Genomic DNA, 14,782 nt, shown 5'->3' with positions numbered 1-14,782 from the left:
GGGAAACTCTGGAAACATCAGAGCACTTTAAGAAAACCAGTAGGGACATTTTAAGCCTGTATTTGTTTTCAATTTACATCCTCAAAGCAGTGTGGTGTCTGTAATTCCAGATTTTACCCACTGAAATCAATGATGCAGCTGCTGGTGTTCCCACAATGCATCTGATAGGTTTGTCAGAAATCCAGGACTGGCCTAAAATTTCCTTACTGAAACTAGGTAAATTGGCAGCTCTGTTTGCTTCTCTTTGTTTTTCTTCCCTGAGATCACAGTAGCAGCCTCTGACCCCTAACTGCTCATGCATTTGTCTAGAGGAGGAATATATACTCATGACATTGACTCTCCATATCTCGGTTTTTCATTGATTTCTGTCCTGCACCTTGCATCTTTCCCTCCCTTTCAATCCCCCAGCTGACGCATCTCCCATAGTTAAGTATATCTTACACAATATCTGCAACCAAAATATTAGACGGAAATTGTCACAAAATTCAAAGGTTCCCAGAATTAAACCAAATTACATGAGAAAGCGATTCTGCGTCTGTTCAGTCTCAGTTAACTCAGCTGGAAGAAAATGATTACTTCTGCAGTGTTAACATTTTCTTTGCTGTACAATAACAGTGTCGCAGTCCCGCAGAGCTGTATGTAGACTGTACCTTCCGCTACCCGTTCGCGCCCTCTGTTTCACTGGACACCTTCTGCTGTTCCTGCACAACGGATGCCGGCTATAATTTGACCTTCAGCTCGTCTTCACATTGATTTCATCACTTCAACATTTCCCCGTCGAGAAATTGTGTTCCTTAACCGTTCGCACTCCACTGCATGCTCTCATATTTAGCAAAAGAAAGAATAAAAGCATCTGCAGATCTATCCTCCCTGCTAGGTTCCCTTTCTCTGTTAACGGGCCCTGCTGTGCTAAACTCGTCCTAAAAAGCATCGTCTACCAACTTACTCCATCAGTGGCTTAATACCTGGGGAATTTTACAGTTCGACAGAACCTGATTGGCTGACTTCAGCTGTCTCTTAGCAACACTGCATCCTAGCTGCCAAGTCCCTGAATGGGATCCTGAGCAATATGGCACAGCCCCGACCTCCCTACCTTATCTCAGAAGTAGCAAAAATGGAGGAATCTGCTTTGATTTCCCTTCTTCCAGTGAGCCTCACTAAAGAAAAGATCCCACAACATCTCTGCTGCCCGAGGAGGAAGAATCTCCCAGAAATGACAGGGGAATGGCTTCATTGGTGTACATATGACAGTGACTCTCATACCACATAGTTGTGTGTGTGTGTGTGTGTGTGTGTGTGTGTGTGTGTGTGTGTGTGTGTGTGTGTTGTTGTTTTTAGATAAATAATTTACCACTTTCGTGGTCCGTGTATATATAATATATATTGTGTAATTATGACCAGGAGGTGAAATTCTGTTCAACTTTTACTTACCAATTCCTATCTATTAGTATCAATGTGGATCTGCATTGCGGACTACCCTTCTGAGATTCAAAGAGACTATCCAAGGGAAAAAATAAGGCCAGCCTGCAACCGTTCTTAGTGAAAACAGATCACTGATCATTGATTATTTAAAGTGAGTGTCAGTTTGGTAACTAACTTTTAAAAAAGAAAAAAATACGGACGCATTTTTCTTCACTTGGTAGTTTGCCATATATGTGTTACATATCATTGAATAATTAATTCTGAAAATAAGATTTTTAATCAAATTTGAACTCATGACACGGCAATGATAATAATAATAATAATAATAATAATAATAACCACTTCACAAGACAAATATTGAACTTGTGATTTTATCTCAGTTTTATTAGTTTGGAAAATTATTAGAATCCTGCAGAAATGAGACTAACAGTGGAGCACCGTTTTATTTAAAGAAACAGCCCCCTAGTGTTCTTCTATCTTTTCCTATTAGTCACTCTCAGGACCTACAATCGGTATTACATACATATATGCAGTCCTCACGCTTTGGTTTATTATTTAGTTCATCCAATTATATTTAAAAAGGGGAATAAACATATCATTGCACTTACAAAGATGCGTTGGAAACAATATTAGCTAGTGATAAGACAGTGGCACCCCCCCCCCCCCCCCCCTGTGGGACATAAAGGTCTCCGCTTAGATGGTCTCCTGTGTCGACAGACATAAAGGGAGAGATCACATCAAACACTTTCTGAACAGCAAGTAGCAATTTTTATCCATGTTGTTAACATTTTCTTTAGCCTCAGGTCATTCGTGTTCCAGTCATTTCGCTCCTTTTTTTTTAGCCTTCGGAGTCTGAAATTATGTTAAGGTCTGTTCAAGCGCAATCTGTTCCCTTTCTTTTCTGCTATTATCTAACACTATTATCTCCAATGTTCTTGTAGAGTGGCTCCATCCCGTAGTGTGCGGTGAATTATATTGCTGTCCAACCTAAGCAAGTATTCATTACCAGTGCAGAGAACGAGCGTCTCTCCTTCTGCAAGGGAATTTTAGTATTATGGAATACAAACAAATGTGACCTCTAACGGTAAGTTACCGTTAGAGGTCACATTTGTTTGTATTCCATAACCCTATGGCACTTTCCAAACAAGCAGAACTCAACTCTCTCACTCACACCGACCTAGCGACAAATGACGTCACGAATTCCGAACGACAGCGTGCTGGCTTCCGGGTGGAGCGTGATGTCGTAATACGCAGGAGGTGGTGACGCATAGGGAATGGCGCCGGTGACCGGGCTGGGGGTTGCCGAGTAGGCCGGTCGGCAGCGTTTGCTGCTCGGCTACGGGTTGCAGGAGAGCGTGGGGACTCTCGCTCCCTCTCCACTGTGAACGGCCGGCAGCGCTGAGGACAGCTATGGCCAAGACAGTCGCTTATTTTTATGACCCGGACGTGGGGAACTTTCACTATGGTGAGTTCCGGGGCAGAAGGGTGTCCAGAGGGACGGGTCCACCATGGAAGTTTGATGGGGGGGGGGGGGGGGGGCACTAGACTAGCGCATGGCCTTGTATGATTATATGGCGGTGTTTCCGGCCATGCCTTGTCAGTATTGCCAGAAAAAAAATATAATATCAGTTCGTATTATATTTAGAATTGTGATAACTAGGGGAACGGTCTCTAAGAGGAGGGGCTGGGATTAAAAACAAATGCAATTTCTTTTAGCCATATGAAGCATGAATGGTACTGGTTTTCTAATGCAGTTTCCAGGGGCTTTCAGAACTGAGGAATTCTTAAGAATTGTGTTGGCAACCCAGTTACCATGCTTGGATTTGCTCACTATACATGTTGGAGACTTCAGGCAGCGGCAGGGCTAGAATGGAACCTCGGTAGATAGCTATTCAGATGATTGATTCAGTTTTCTGAAAATAAAGGCGATAATTCTATAACTGGGTGTGCACATTTCTGTTCCACTTGTGTACTTAAATGCATGCAGGCAATTGTACATGTAAGTAGCAGCAAAACAGTTAAGTGCTATTCTTTAAGGACGAATGTCAGCAGCAAAGTGTGTATCTACAGTTATATGAGGTCTATAGCTGGTGTAACTGCAGATGCTTCATTTTGGACACCCCAATAATGGGTTACACTAGTCCTCTGTAACAGTATCTAGGCGCCCAGGTGCTGATATAGAAGGCTCTCACCACGCATCATCAGGGTGCTTAAAAGGAGGGGCACACTTACAGAATTACCTCCAATTGCTTGCGTTGTCAGGTCATGCATGAATTCATGTAAGTGATGAAGACATTCATTCTCTGGCTGTGTTTTCAGAATTCTTCCAAACAAATGAGCACTGGGTAAATTAGGTATATCATTTTATATTATTGATTGAAAATTTTAGTTTTTTGAACTAATAATATTTTTTAAGATTATACCCAGTAACATTGGAAGTTTATGGGAATTTGAGTTTGTATGACTTTGTGTTTTTCTCGTTTTAGTATTTACATTGGTTGTTGCCCACTTAGAATTAGGTGGGTTATAAATAAGGTTTAGGTATGGTATTTTAAATGTTCTTTGTAAAATTAAAACGGTGAAGTGGTTTAGAATACAAGCAAGAGAGAAAGCACATCATGTAATATGACAAAAGTAGACAGAAGCACCAGGAACTTAGTAGAATTTGAATCTAATGTGGAATTAAGATGAGAGAGATTCTTAGATATTGTCTCCCTTATCCTTGATAATGTCCTATGACATTGTCCAGTTGGGGCTGTACAGTGTCCTATGACATTGTACAGCCCCAACCAGGACAAGAAAATGGGTCAAGGATTTGGAACCAAGCCAAGTAAATGAAAAGTAAGGAGAGGTACAAAATAACTAGAGGTATCCAGAGAAGGCACAAGTGAATAGGGACATTTTCAATGCTTGTTTGAATTTAGAATAATCGTATTTGCTTCTCTGAAAAGATTCCCAGTAGAAGTTGGGGGGGGCAGATATGCAAAAGAGAAGATCCTATGTACTCAAAGCCAATTTCCCAAGGAGAGTACAGGTATGATTAGCAGGCTTGTGATGATTTCATGAGTTGCATAGAGGGGTGTGTGGTCAAAAAGAGGCTAATTATTGTGGTAACAGGGTATAAAAGGCTGCTGGAAGAGAAGGGAGTCTTTCTCCTCCAACAAAGGTAGAGGGGGCGGGCCACTACACTAGGTCGGGAGGGTTTGATTCACATCCCAGATTTGCTAGGGAAGGTTAGGAGGCTGGAGGTCTGCCGGATCTCCAGCCCCCGTGTTGCTGGGGGGGGGGGGGGGGTTGGGGTTCCTGTGCATTGGGGGGAATGGGGGGGCCTGCTGGCATGCTAATGCATTCTGGACAGGGTTCACCATTCCTCCCCAATGGCCTGCAAATCCTAATGCCAGCTCCGAGGTGGCGTAGGATTTGATGCGGATAGTGCGCCAATGTTTGGCTTTCTGATCATTGGGGAGGAATAGATTTAGCATTCATTTGCATGCTACTTGCACTTAGAGCCCTGTTTAGCATGCATTTGCATGCTAGTTGCGTTCAGAGCCCGCTCAGGCGTTAGTATGGTGCTAATAACATCTAGCGCCTGTGTTTGCTTCTGATCATCTGCCCATTAGTTATAAACCACTTAGATATTCTAATGATAGGTGGTATATCAAGAATAAACTAAAGGGGTTACATGGTCAAGTTCTTTTGCCATTGAGAAGCTTGCCAGCTGTATTTTGTATGGTCTAAAGCTTTCTAATTAAGGCCACCCTCACATCTGCTGAAAGGAACCTGCATTAGTCAATGTAATAAGTGATCTTTGTGAATTAAAATCAGTTCTAGAGGAAAGAAGGTCTGGAGCAAGTCTCTGAGAGCCTGACTTGAAAAATCCTCGGAGTCAGGTCACCTGGTCTCTAAATTAATGAAAGCAAAAAAATGTAAACAAAGGGAAAAAAATTACAAAACTGAACTAAAAACAGCAGGAAAGTCAACAAAACTATAACAAAAAAGTAAGGAAAAACATTTCCCTGACTTTAAAAAAGTGAATAAATATGGGGGAGGGGCAGAGCAAGTTGGTGAACGCCTGAAGGTTGTGCTTCACAGTGTTCCTTTTCTTTGAAATTTCTACAATGCCTAAGAGGAACTGCAAACTCTGCACCATCTGGTTGCTGGAAGATCTCTTTCCCATGTGGACCCAATGAATGTTCGCCATGGTGCTGACCCATGCACTTGAACAGGGCTGTGCTGCTAGAAGTTTTGCCAGCAGCATTGTTATTGGCTTTTAATATAACTCTAAGTCCTGAAGACTGGAGGTGGCCTCCCAATCGTGCAGGTGGAACCATATGTGGTGCAACTTGTGTCTGCTGGAGTAGCTGCGAATGGAATGGTGCTCTCAGCTGGAATTGCAAGATTGGGAGTTGATGGAGCTGAAGTAGTGGAATTTCTCCTTTCACTTTTGAGTCTTCTGAATTCCTGATGGATAAACCTCAGAATGTTACCTTAGAGGCAAAATGACACTTGATTGATGGCCTGGATGAGGCCTTGTAATGCCAAGTTTTGAATTTTCCACACATGTAACTGAGCTTTGATATTCATAAGACTAAGTTGGAATCTTTGGAAAAGAAGATTGGCAAACTAAAGTAAGAGGAAGTGGATTTAATCAAAGATAATGCTATTATTCGTCAGAAACTGGAATTTTTGGAAAATACAGACGATGAAGAATCTCCATTTTATTAATTTGCCAAAGAATTGCATGAAAAATGCTTAACAAGCATATGGTTGAGATCTTAAAGTTGCTGTCTGATTCTTTCCCAATGATGACATGTGCCTATTATATTTTTTTTGCCTAGGAGAGTGCCTCAAGGTTTAGGTCAGTTAAATCACAGATCTCTTCTGATGGTTTGAATTTCTGGAGATATCTAAGGAGGACATAATTGCATCAACTATGATTGTTACTTTTTGTTTTTAAATTGACCATAGTTTTGTGGTTATATTTGATATATAAGTTAGATTTGTTTTATAATATGAGGTAATGATTTTTCCTGTTGTGGCCAGGTCTTCTCAAACATGAAGGAAGCAATTTCTTTTGAGGCTTAGAATTCTCCAGATTTGGAGCATCATTTTCCTTAAAATTTCCCTGTAAGTAACCATTTTTAAAGCACATAGTTACACAGCTATGACTTGTCTATGTGCTTTGAAAATGAGTGCTATAATGTGAAATATAATGGCGTTAAGTATGTTTTTTTTGTGATCCTCCAGAACTGTCTCTCACTTTTGTAAATGATGAGTCTACGTTTGTCTCAAGCTGCTTCAAGTTAGTATTAGCATCAGCATTTAGGTCTTTCCTTCATTCACTTTTATGTAATAAAGTAGGGTCAAGTCTTAGGTGTGCTTGTTGGTTTTTATTATTGTCTAATATTTGGGCATCTTTCTTTTTCTCTTAAATGTCTCTTTCCCCCATAGATTGAACACATTACAGAGACAGCTTTTTCTTTATTAGAGTCAATTTTTTTCTTTATTTTTATTGTTGTAGCAATGTCTGATGTTTCTACAAGTTTGTATGCTTTAATATTGTTTTAAATTCTATAAATTAAAAAAAAAACATGTTAAGAAATATTTTAAAAAAAAGTGTGGCTGTCACATATAGTTTTTGAATCAGTGTTTCCTACCCAGATCCTATGTGGTCTGGTTTTTAGCATATCTATAATAACTCTATATGAGATGGATTTGCATACATTGTGCAGGGCCTCATGCATATTCACTGAGGAAATTCCAAAACCCAAGTGTGCCTCCAGGACAGGTTTCGGGAAACTCTGACCTAAAAATATTTCCACCCCTATCAGAGTGAAGAGCAACGTCAGGAAATATTTTTTGTTTAAAAGTTAATGGAAGTATGGAATATGGTGTTGGCTAAAACAGTAAAAGGATTTAAGAGAGTATAGACTAAGCACAGAGGATCCTTTTTGGTAAAAGTGACATGGTTCCTTATAGGTAGCTCATCAGTAAACTTAGCAGACTGAAGTTAGCACCCAGCGTAGTCAACTGGATTAGAAATTGGTTGACTGACAGATGACAGAGTGGTGGTAAATGGAATTTGCTTAGAGGAAAGAAAGGTGAGTACTGCAGTACCTCAGGAATTGATACTGGGGCTGATTCTGTTTAATAGATTGTGAGTGACTGCTGAAGAGTTAGAAGAAAAAGTCTCTTTTTGCAGATGACATCAAGATTTGCAACAGAATGGCCACACCAGAGGGAATAGAAAACATGAGAAAAGATCTGCAAACATTAGAAGAATGGTCTAATGCTTGGCAGTTAAAAGTTTAATGCAAAGACTTGCAGAGTGGTGCACTTGGGGAGTAAAAATCCATAGTAGCTATATGTGCTAGGGTTGAGAACCTGATATGCACAGACTTGGATAGTGACCTTGGGGTGATAGTGTCTGAGGATCTCAAGGCTGTGAAACAATGTGACAAAGTGATGTCCGTAGCCAGAAGGATGCTGGACTGGGCTGCATAAAGAAGAATCCCCAGCAGGAGGTGTTAATGCCCTTCTTCAAGTCATCATTGAGACCCCACTTGGACTATTGTGTTCAGTTCAGGAGGTCATATCACTAAACGCCTGGAAACAACTTCAAAGGAAATATAAATACACTATAAGGCAAACTAATAGACTATTTTATAAAAATGAAATTGGACCGAATTACAAACACACACACAAACTCTTGCAACTCGTGAACAAACTACTAGATACCACACCAAACACAATCAGCAACAAAGATACACCTGGAGCAGACAACCTCGTGAAATACTTCAATGAGAAAATCATACAACTGCGACTTAAAATACCAGTCAGCACCACCGACTACGCTGCACTCCTAGACTGTCTAGATCCAGATCCAGGTGTATACCCAGCAGACAGAACCTGGACCAATTTCGAGATATTATCGGAGGATCTTATCTCCCAAATGCTCAAAAGGTTTGCCAAATCTCATTGCAAACTAGATATATGCCCAAACAACCTTATGACATCCGCCCCTCATCAATTCATAATAGACATCACGAATCACATAAACTATATGCTACAAACTTCCCGAAGGAAAAAGGAAACATTCTACTCACTCCAATACCCAAAGACGCAAAGAAGAGTGCCAGCGAACTAACCAACTACAGACCAGTAGCATCCATACCCTTAATAACCAAACTAACGGAAGGCATGGTAACCAAACAACTCACAAACTACTTAAACAAATTCTCAATACTACACGACTCCCAGTCAGGATTTTGGTCTAACCACAGCACGGAAACAGTACTAGATACTCTCATGAATAAATTTAAACAAACGATTGCAACTGGCAAGAATATACTATTGCTACAATTTGACATGTCTAGCGCCTTTGATATGGTTGATCATGGAATACTACTACATATCCTTGAATATTTCGGAATTGGAGGAAATGTTCTCAACTGGTTCAAAGGATTCCTAACCACACGATCATACCAAGTGACATCTAATTCGACTACATCAGCTACATGGATACCTGAATGCGGAGTTCCACAGGGATCCCCCCTCTCACCGACTCTATTCAACCTAATGATGATACCCTTGGCGAAACTACTATCAAACCAGAACCTTAACCCATACATATACGCAGATGACGTAATGATCTACATTCCATTTAAACAAGATCTAAAGGAAATTTCCAATGACATCAACCAAAGCCTACATATCATGCACACATGGGCGGACGCATTCAAGCTGAAGCTCAATGCAGAAAAAACCCAATGCCTGGTACTCACAACACAATACGAACAAATTCACCACTATTGACACACCAAAACTGAATCTTCCAATTTCAGACACTCTAAAAATTCTTGGAGTTACCATCGATAGACACCTAACACTTGAGAGTCACGCGAAAAACACAACCAAGAAGATGTTCCATTCAGTGTGAAAATTAAAAAGAGTAAGACCTTTCTTCCCAAGAACCGTCTTCCGCAACCTGGTACAATTCGATGGTACTCAGCCACCTAGATTACTGCAATGCACTCTACGCTGGCTGCAAAGAGCAAATAATCAAGAAACTTCAGACAGCTCAGAACACTGCAGCTAGGGTCATATTCGGTAAAACAAAATATGAAAGCGCTAAACCCCTACGAAAAAAGATGCACTGGCTCCCACTCAAAGAACGTATTACATTCAAAATATGCACCCTAGTTCATAAAATTATTCACGGAGACGCACCAGTGTACATGTCAGACCTGATAGACCTACCACCCAGGAATGCTAAAAAATCATCCCGCACATTCCTTAATCTTCACTTTCCAAAATGTAAAGGTCTCAAATACAAACTAACGCATGCGTCAACCTTTTCCTACCTGAGCACACATAGTAACATAGTAGATGATGGCAGAAAAAGACCTGCACGGTCCATCCAGTCTGCCCAAGAAATGTGCCACTTTTTTGTGTATACCTTACCTTGATTTGTACATGTCTTTTTCAGGGCACAGACCGTACAAGTCTGCCCAGCACTATCCCCGCCTCCCACCATCGGCTCTGACACAGACCGTATAAGTCTGCCCAGCACTATCCCCGCCTCCTAACCACCAGCCCCGCCTCCCACTACCAGCTCTGTTATCCAATCTCGGCTAAGCTCCTGAGGATCCATTTCTTCTGAACAGGATTCCTTTATGTTTATCCCTATTCTGGAATGTGCTGCCGCGCAATTTAAAAACGATCTATGAACTAGCTAACTTCCGAATTCTGCTGAAGACTCATCTCTTCAACAAGGCATACAACAATGATCAACAAATATGAACTCCTGTACACATATCCAGAACTACCTCCATTATATCTACCTGCCAAAATATTAATATGTTTTCTCATCATCACGCTACCCAAGATCCTCTTGCTATTACTAAATATATATTTTCTTATATAATTCTTATATATTTCTTATATTTCTCTTACTATGTTTGCTGAAAAATACTATCATGTTCTATCATCATGTTACCCAAAATTCTTCTGTTATTACTAAATGTATACTTTCTCATGCATTGTCACTACTCATGACGTATTGTAAGCCACATTGAGCCTGCAAAGAGGTGGGATAATGTGGGATACAAATGCAACAAATAAAATAAATAAATATCTTGCTAAGGATGTAAGAAGACTTGACGTGGTCCAGAGGAAGACGATGAAAATGATAGCAAGATTGCGTCAAGAGATGAGAAGAGACTTGAAGACCTGAATATGTATACCCTAAAGGGAAGAATGGATAGCGGAGATAGGATACAGACATTTAAATACTTGACTGGTATTAATCCACAAACAAATCTTTTCCAGACACAGAGAAGCAGTAAAACTAGAGGTAGACTTAGGAGTAATGTCAGGAAATGCTTTTTCACAGAGAGGGTGGTGGATGCCTGGAATTGCCCTCCTGGAAGAGGTAGTGCAGACAAAATTAAAAAATGCATAAGATAGACACAAAAAGGTGTCCCTGAATAGAAAGACTTAATGTATCAACAGCTATACGTTTGTTTATGATGGGCAGTAATGGAAATGCAAGGCAGGATTAACCCTTTGGTGGTCACTAGGAAAACAAGTGTTGGCCATGCCCTCCCCTCCACCTACCCAAAATATATTTTAAACTCCAACAAATGGGTCCCCACACGGTTCTGACTGCAGAGGAAAACTAACAGGAGAGAAGTACTTGCTTACTGACCCCAAAGGGTGGAAGAATACAAACAGACCTCTGCAGCCAGTGGTGGTTCTGGTCTCCCCAGTCCAACTCTTCTTTCTGCCAGTAGTTGAATTACCAAGGCAAAAGTCTGCCTTTTGGAGCAGTTGAATGAGTACATCTCAGAGGGATCTTCCTAAACATTTGGACCCTAGGCACATACCTAGTTTGTCTGTGTTTTAATCCTGTCCTGTGTAGATGCTGATGTCTGGGACCTAGGGTGTTAAATGTTCTGGCAATTTTGAGTACTATAGAGTTTTATAGTTAAGCATGGGTAAGGTGTGTACTAGCATTATGTAAGTAATGGGATCTTTTACTAAAGTGCACCTTAACAATTGTTCGAGTTCGCTAAGTGCAAAGGCTGTGCGCTAATTATTGGGGGTATGCCCAGCATGTCCTCAGCAATTACCATACTGAAAAGTTTATTAGCATGTGTACACTTTTTGTTAATTAGTGTGAAGGCACTTAGCACCTCCTTTTAGGAGGCGGTAAATGGTCCTGAGCTTACAGCAAAAGTTATTGTGCAGTAAGTGCTAAATTCAAACTATAACATGAAGGCCCTGCCCATTCTCTGCCTACTTCCCGCCCTTTATGATGACACATGCTTAATGCTTGAATATGTGCAGTGTTGCCAGGTGTTGGGCGGTTTTCCGCGACCCGCCACGGGAAACTTTTGCCCGCGGCGGGTTGCGGTTTTTTGGGCTGCTTTTTGGGCTTCAGGGCGGTTTTTTGTGCGGCTTTTCCGGCCGCGGGGGGCGGGGTTAGTGACGTTTTTGGGCGGGGTTAGTGACGTGGGAGGCGGGGCCGATGACGTGGGAGGCGGGGCCGGTGACGGGGGAGGCGGGGCCGGTGACGGGGGAGGCGGGGCGGGGTTGATGACGGCGGGGGGGGTGATGACGCGGGGGTGGGGGTGTCAGGGGCGGGGTTTGGGCGGTTTTTGTGCTGGATTGGGTGGGAAAAAAATTTTCCACCTGGCAACACTGAATATGTGTAGCTAACTTGTATCATATGGCGCTGACAGTTGGTGTGCTTGTGCGGTAGCTGTTAGCTCATGCAAGTTCACACATTAACAATTTTATATAACCAGGATTTACTTTATCTGACAGACACAGGCTACCTCATAGTTGAACTAGAATGAAATCTGTATGTCAACAGAGTTGATTGTTTTGCTTTATAATCACACTTGTGGAATTGTATCACACTTGTTTAAATTAACAGTAACATATGTTTAAAAAATACAAAATTAATTTTGTTTGAACGCTTTTTTTTTGTATTCAGGATCAAACTAGTCATACAGCAAACAGTTGACCAAGAATATTAGGCAAGCAACAGTTCAGTACATAAGGATAAAAACAGTGAAAGAACAATGAACAAAGCACTATACTGTATAGAGCAAAAAGACTTGTGATCCCCAATTTTGTAAACATCCCATTATCACCCACCCCTAGAACCCTGATCTGAAAAATACAGTGATGGCCAATGTCTGTGCTATACAAAAACAATTTAAAAATTTTTTTTGAATCTAAGAAAATTCTTGGCCATCTAGATCGGACAAAAATTTGGATGAGCGTATGCATGATGGAGGACCCAAAGCTAATCTACTGTATATACTCATGTGTAAGTCGAGGTTACCCTCCCCTCCAGCCCTCCCTCCATCACCTGGTTGAGCACCACTTTTTCCCTCCTCTCTACTCCGGAGTTCGGTTTACCCCCCCCCCCCAACCTGCACCCTTCCGATTTACAGCAGCAACAATACACATACAGTGCCTGCTGGCTGACCTGGAGCTTTTCCTGTAATGTGTCCTGCCCCCTCTGAATCAACTTCCTGTTTCTGTGCAAGCAGGATGTGTCAGAGTAAAGGCTCTGGGTCAGGCCGTAGGCACCATATCTGTATTGCTGCTGCTGCCAAGAGAGAGAGAGAGGCATTTTTAAGGTAGACCGGGGGCAGGGAGTGGGGAGATGTTGATCCATGGATTTGGGGGGGGGGGAGTAGAAGGAGAGATACCTGCCCATGAAAAATGACCAGTGAATTTGAAGACTCCATTTTAAAGTCTATAAATTTCTTGACCTGTACATGAGTATATATGGTATGACCATTTCATCTGGCAAACCTTCCCCCCCCCCCCCCCCCCCCCCCCCCCCCCTTCCAGTTATTACCAAGAAATGAGTCCTACAGCATGTAGCTAAAAAGAAATGAAAAACAAACTTGACGTTCAGATTGATGGCAGAGTTAGAAAAGAGATAGAAGAGAGTAAAGTTTATTGTAGCTGTAGGATTGTAATGCCAAATGGCAGTTTTTGTTACTTTGGGGCCCTTTTACTAAGTTGCATTAGGCACTAATGTACTCAGATGTCCTGCAGTAAATGCCAAATTAGTATGCACTAAACCACGCACTAAAACGTTTTTTAGGGAGGGGACATAGAGTGTGCATTCTTGCTCTAAACAATCAGCACATCTTCATTAACATGTGCTAACTGGTTAGCACAGGAGTACCACGTGAGTCCTTATCTCCTACAAAATGTGTGGTTGTAAGTGCCTACACAGAAATTTTGTTTAGTGGCTTCGTGCTAATGGTAACTTCCATATCATCATGCTGCTGATCAATCCATAGACTGGTGGGTTGTGTCCATCTACCAGCAGGTGGAGATAGAGAGCAATCCTTTTGCCTCCCTATATGTGGTCATGTGCTGCCGGAAACTCCCCAGTATGTTCTCTATCTCAGCAGGTGGTGGTCACACACAGCAGCAGCTCTGGCTAGGTCTCCAAGCCTAATTTTTAGGTTTTGTTGAGTACCTGGGGTTGAGGGCTCTTCTTGAGCAAGTGCAAACCTGGTGGCGCCAGGTCCCTCCTTTTCTCCCCCCTCCCGCTGGCTCCGTTAAAAAAAAAAAAAATTTGGACGTCCTTAAAGCCGTTTATTTCGACGTTTATTTAAACGTTTATTGCAGCTACTCACTGGGACACCAGGTCGTTACAGCTCAGAGCGAGAAGCAGGTAATTTTTACCTTTTTATAGTGGGCAGGGGGTTCCCCGATCGATCTCCATGTGGCCTATGGCGTCGGAGGGCGAGGGCGCGAAGAATCGCTCCCCGGACCGCGTGTGCGCTTCTAGCGGGGATGCGGGGGTCTTAAAGTCTGATTCGCCCTTGTTGGGTGTCAGTTCGGAGGCCGGTCAGTGTCCCGGGTCTTCCTCCGGTGCGGCGGTTTTTCCCGCCATAAACGCCCATCCCCCGCTGCTCGCCTCTGCCATCTTGGCCGGCCACTCTGCTCGGATGGCTTCTTCTTGGGCCGCCCTTGAGCTGGGAGACGTTAATGCCATGGCCGCCCTTGATTTGGGCGACGGCAAAAAAGCGGCTAAAGTTAAGCGCCGTTCTTCCCGCGCGGCTCCTTCGCGGAGTGTCGCACCGGACGCCATCTTGGATGCGCAGCATGTTTCTCCCCCGCTCTTGCGAGCGCCGGTTGAGGGTGCGTCTAGGGCTGTGGCCCAGGCTGCTGAAGTGCACAGTCTGGGGGGTTTCTCCCCCTAGTTTATTTTGCTGCTGCATCAGGCCTTCCTTATGCAAAACGCTGCCCCTTCTCCCTTGTCCGATAAAGGGGTTGAGGCCCCCGGAAGTAAACGCCCTCGGGTGGATTCCCAGGT

At 42.6% G+C, this 14,782-nt stretch overlaps 2 protein-coding genes across 2 annotated transcripts in view; one reads left to right on the top strand and one right to left on the bottom strand.

The window, feature by feature from the left end:
* The window catches only part of RELL2 (RELT like 2), a 42,421-nt gene extending 41,655 nt beyond the window's left edge, over positions 1 to 766 (bottom strand). The window contains 1 exon segment of the mRNA XM_030212773.1: positions 651 to 766. The gene's annotated coding sequence lies outside the window, so the exon portion shown is untranslated.
* Positions 767 to 2,698: 1,932 nt separating this feature from the next.
* Positions 2,699 to 14,782, top strand: part of HDAC3 (histone deacetylase 3) — a 93,085-nt gene continuing 81,001 nt past the window's right edge. The window contains 1 exon segment of the mRNA XM_030212811.1: positions 2,699 to 2,887. Within this exon segment, the coding sequence (XP_030068671.1) occupies positions 2,833 to 2,887 (55 nt within the window). The 5' untranslated portion in view covers positions 2,699 to 2,832.

This window comes from Microcaecilia unicolor, chromosome 8, assembly GCF_901765095.1.
Source record: "Microcaecilia unicolor chromosome 8, aMicUni1.1, whole genome shotgun sequence".
NCBI lineage: Eukaryota > Metazoa > Chordata > Amphibia > Gymnophiona > Siphonopidae > Microcaecilia > Microcaecilia unicolor.
This window is presented reverse-complemented; position numbering and strand designations above follow the sequence as displayed.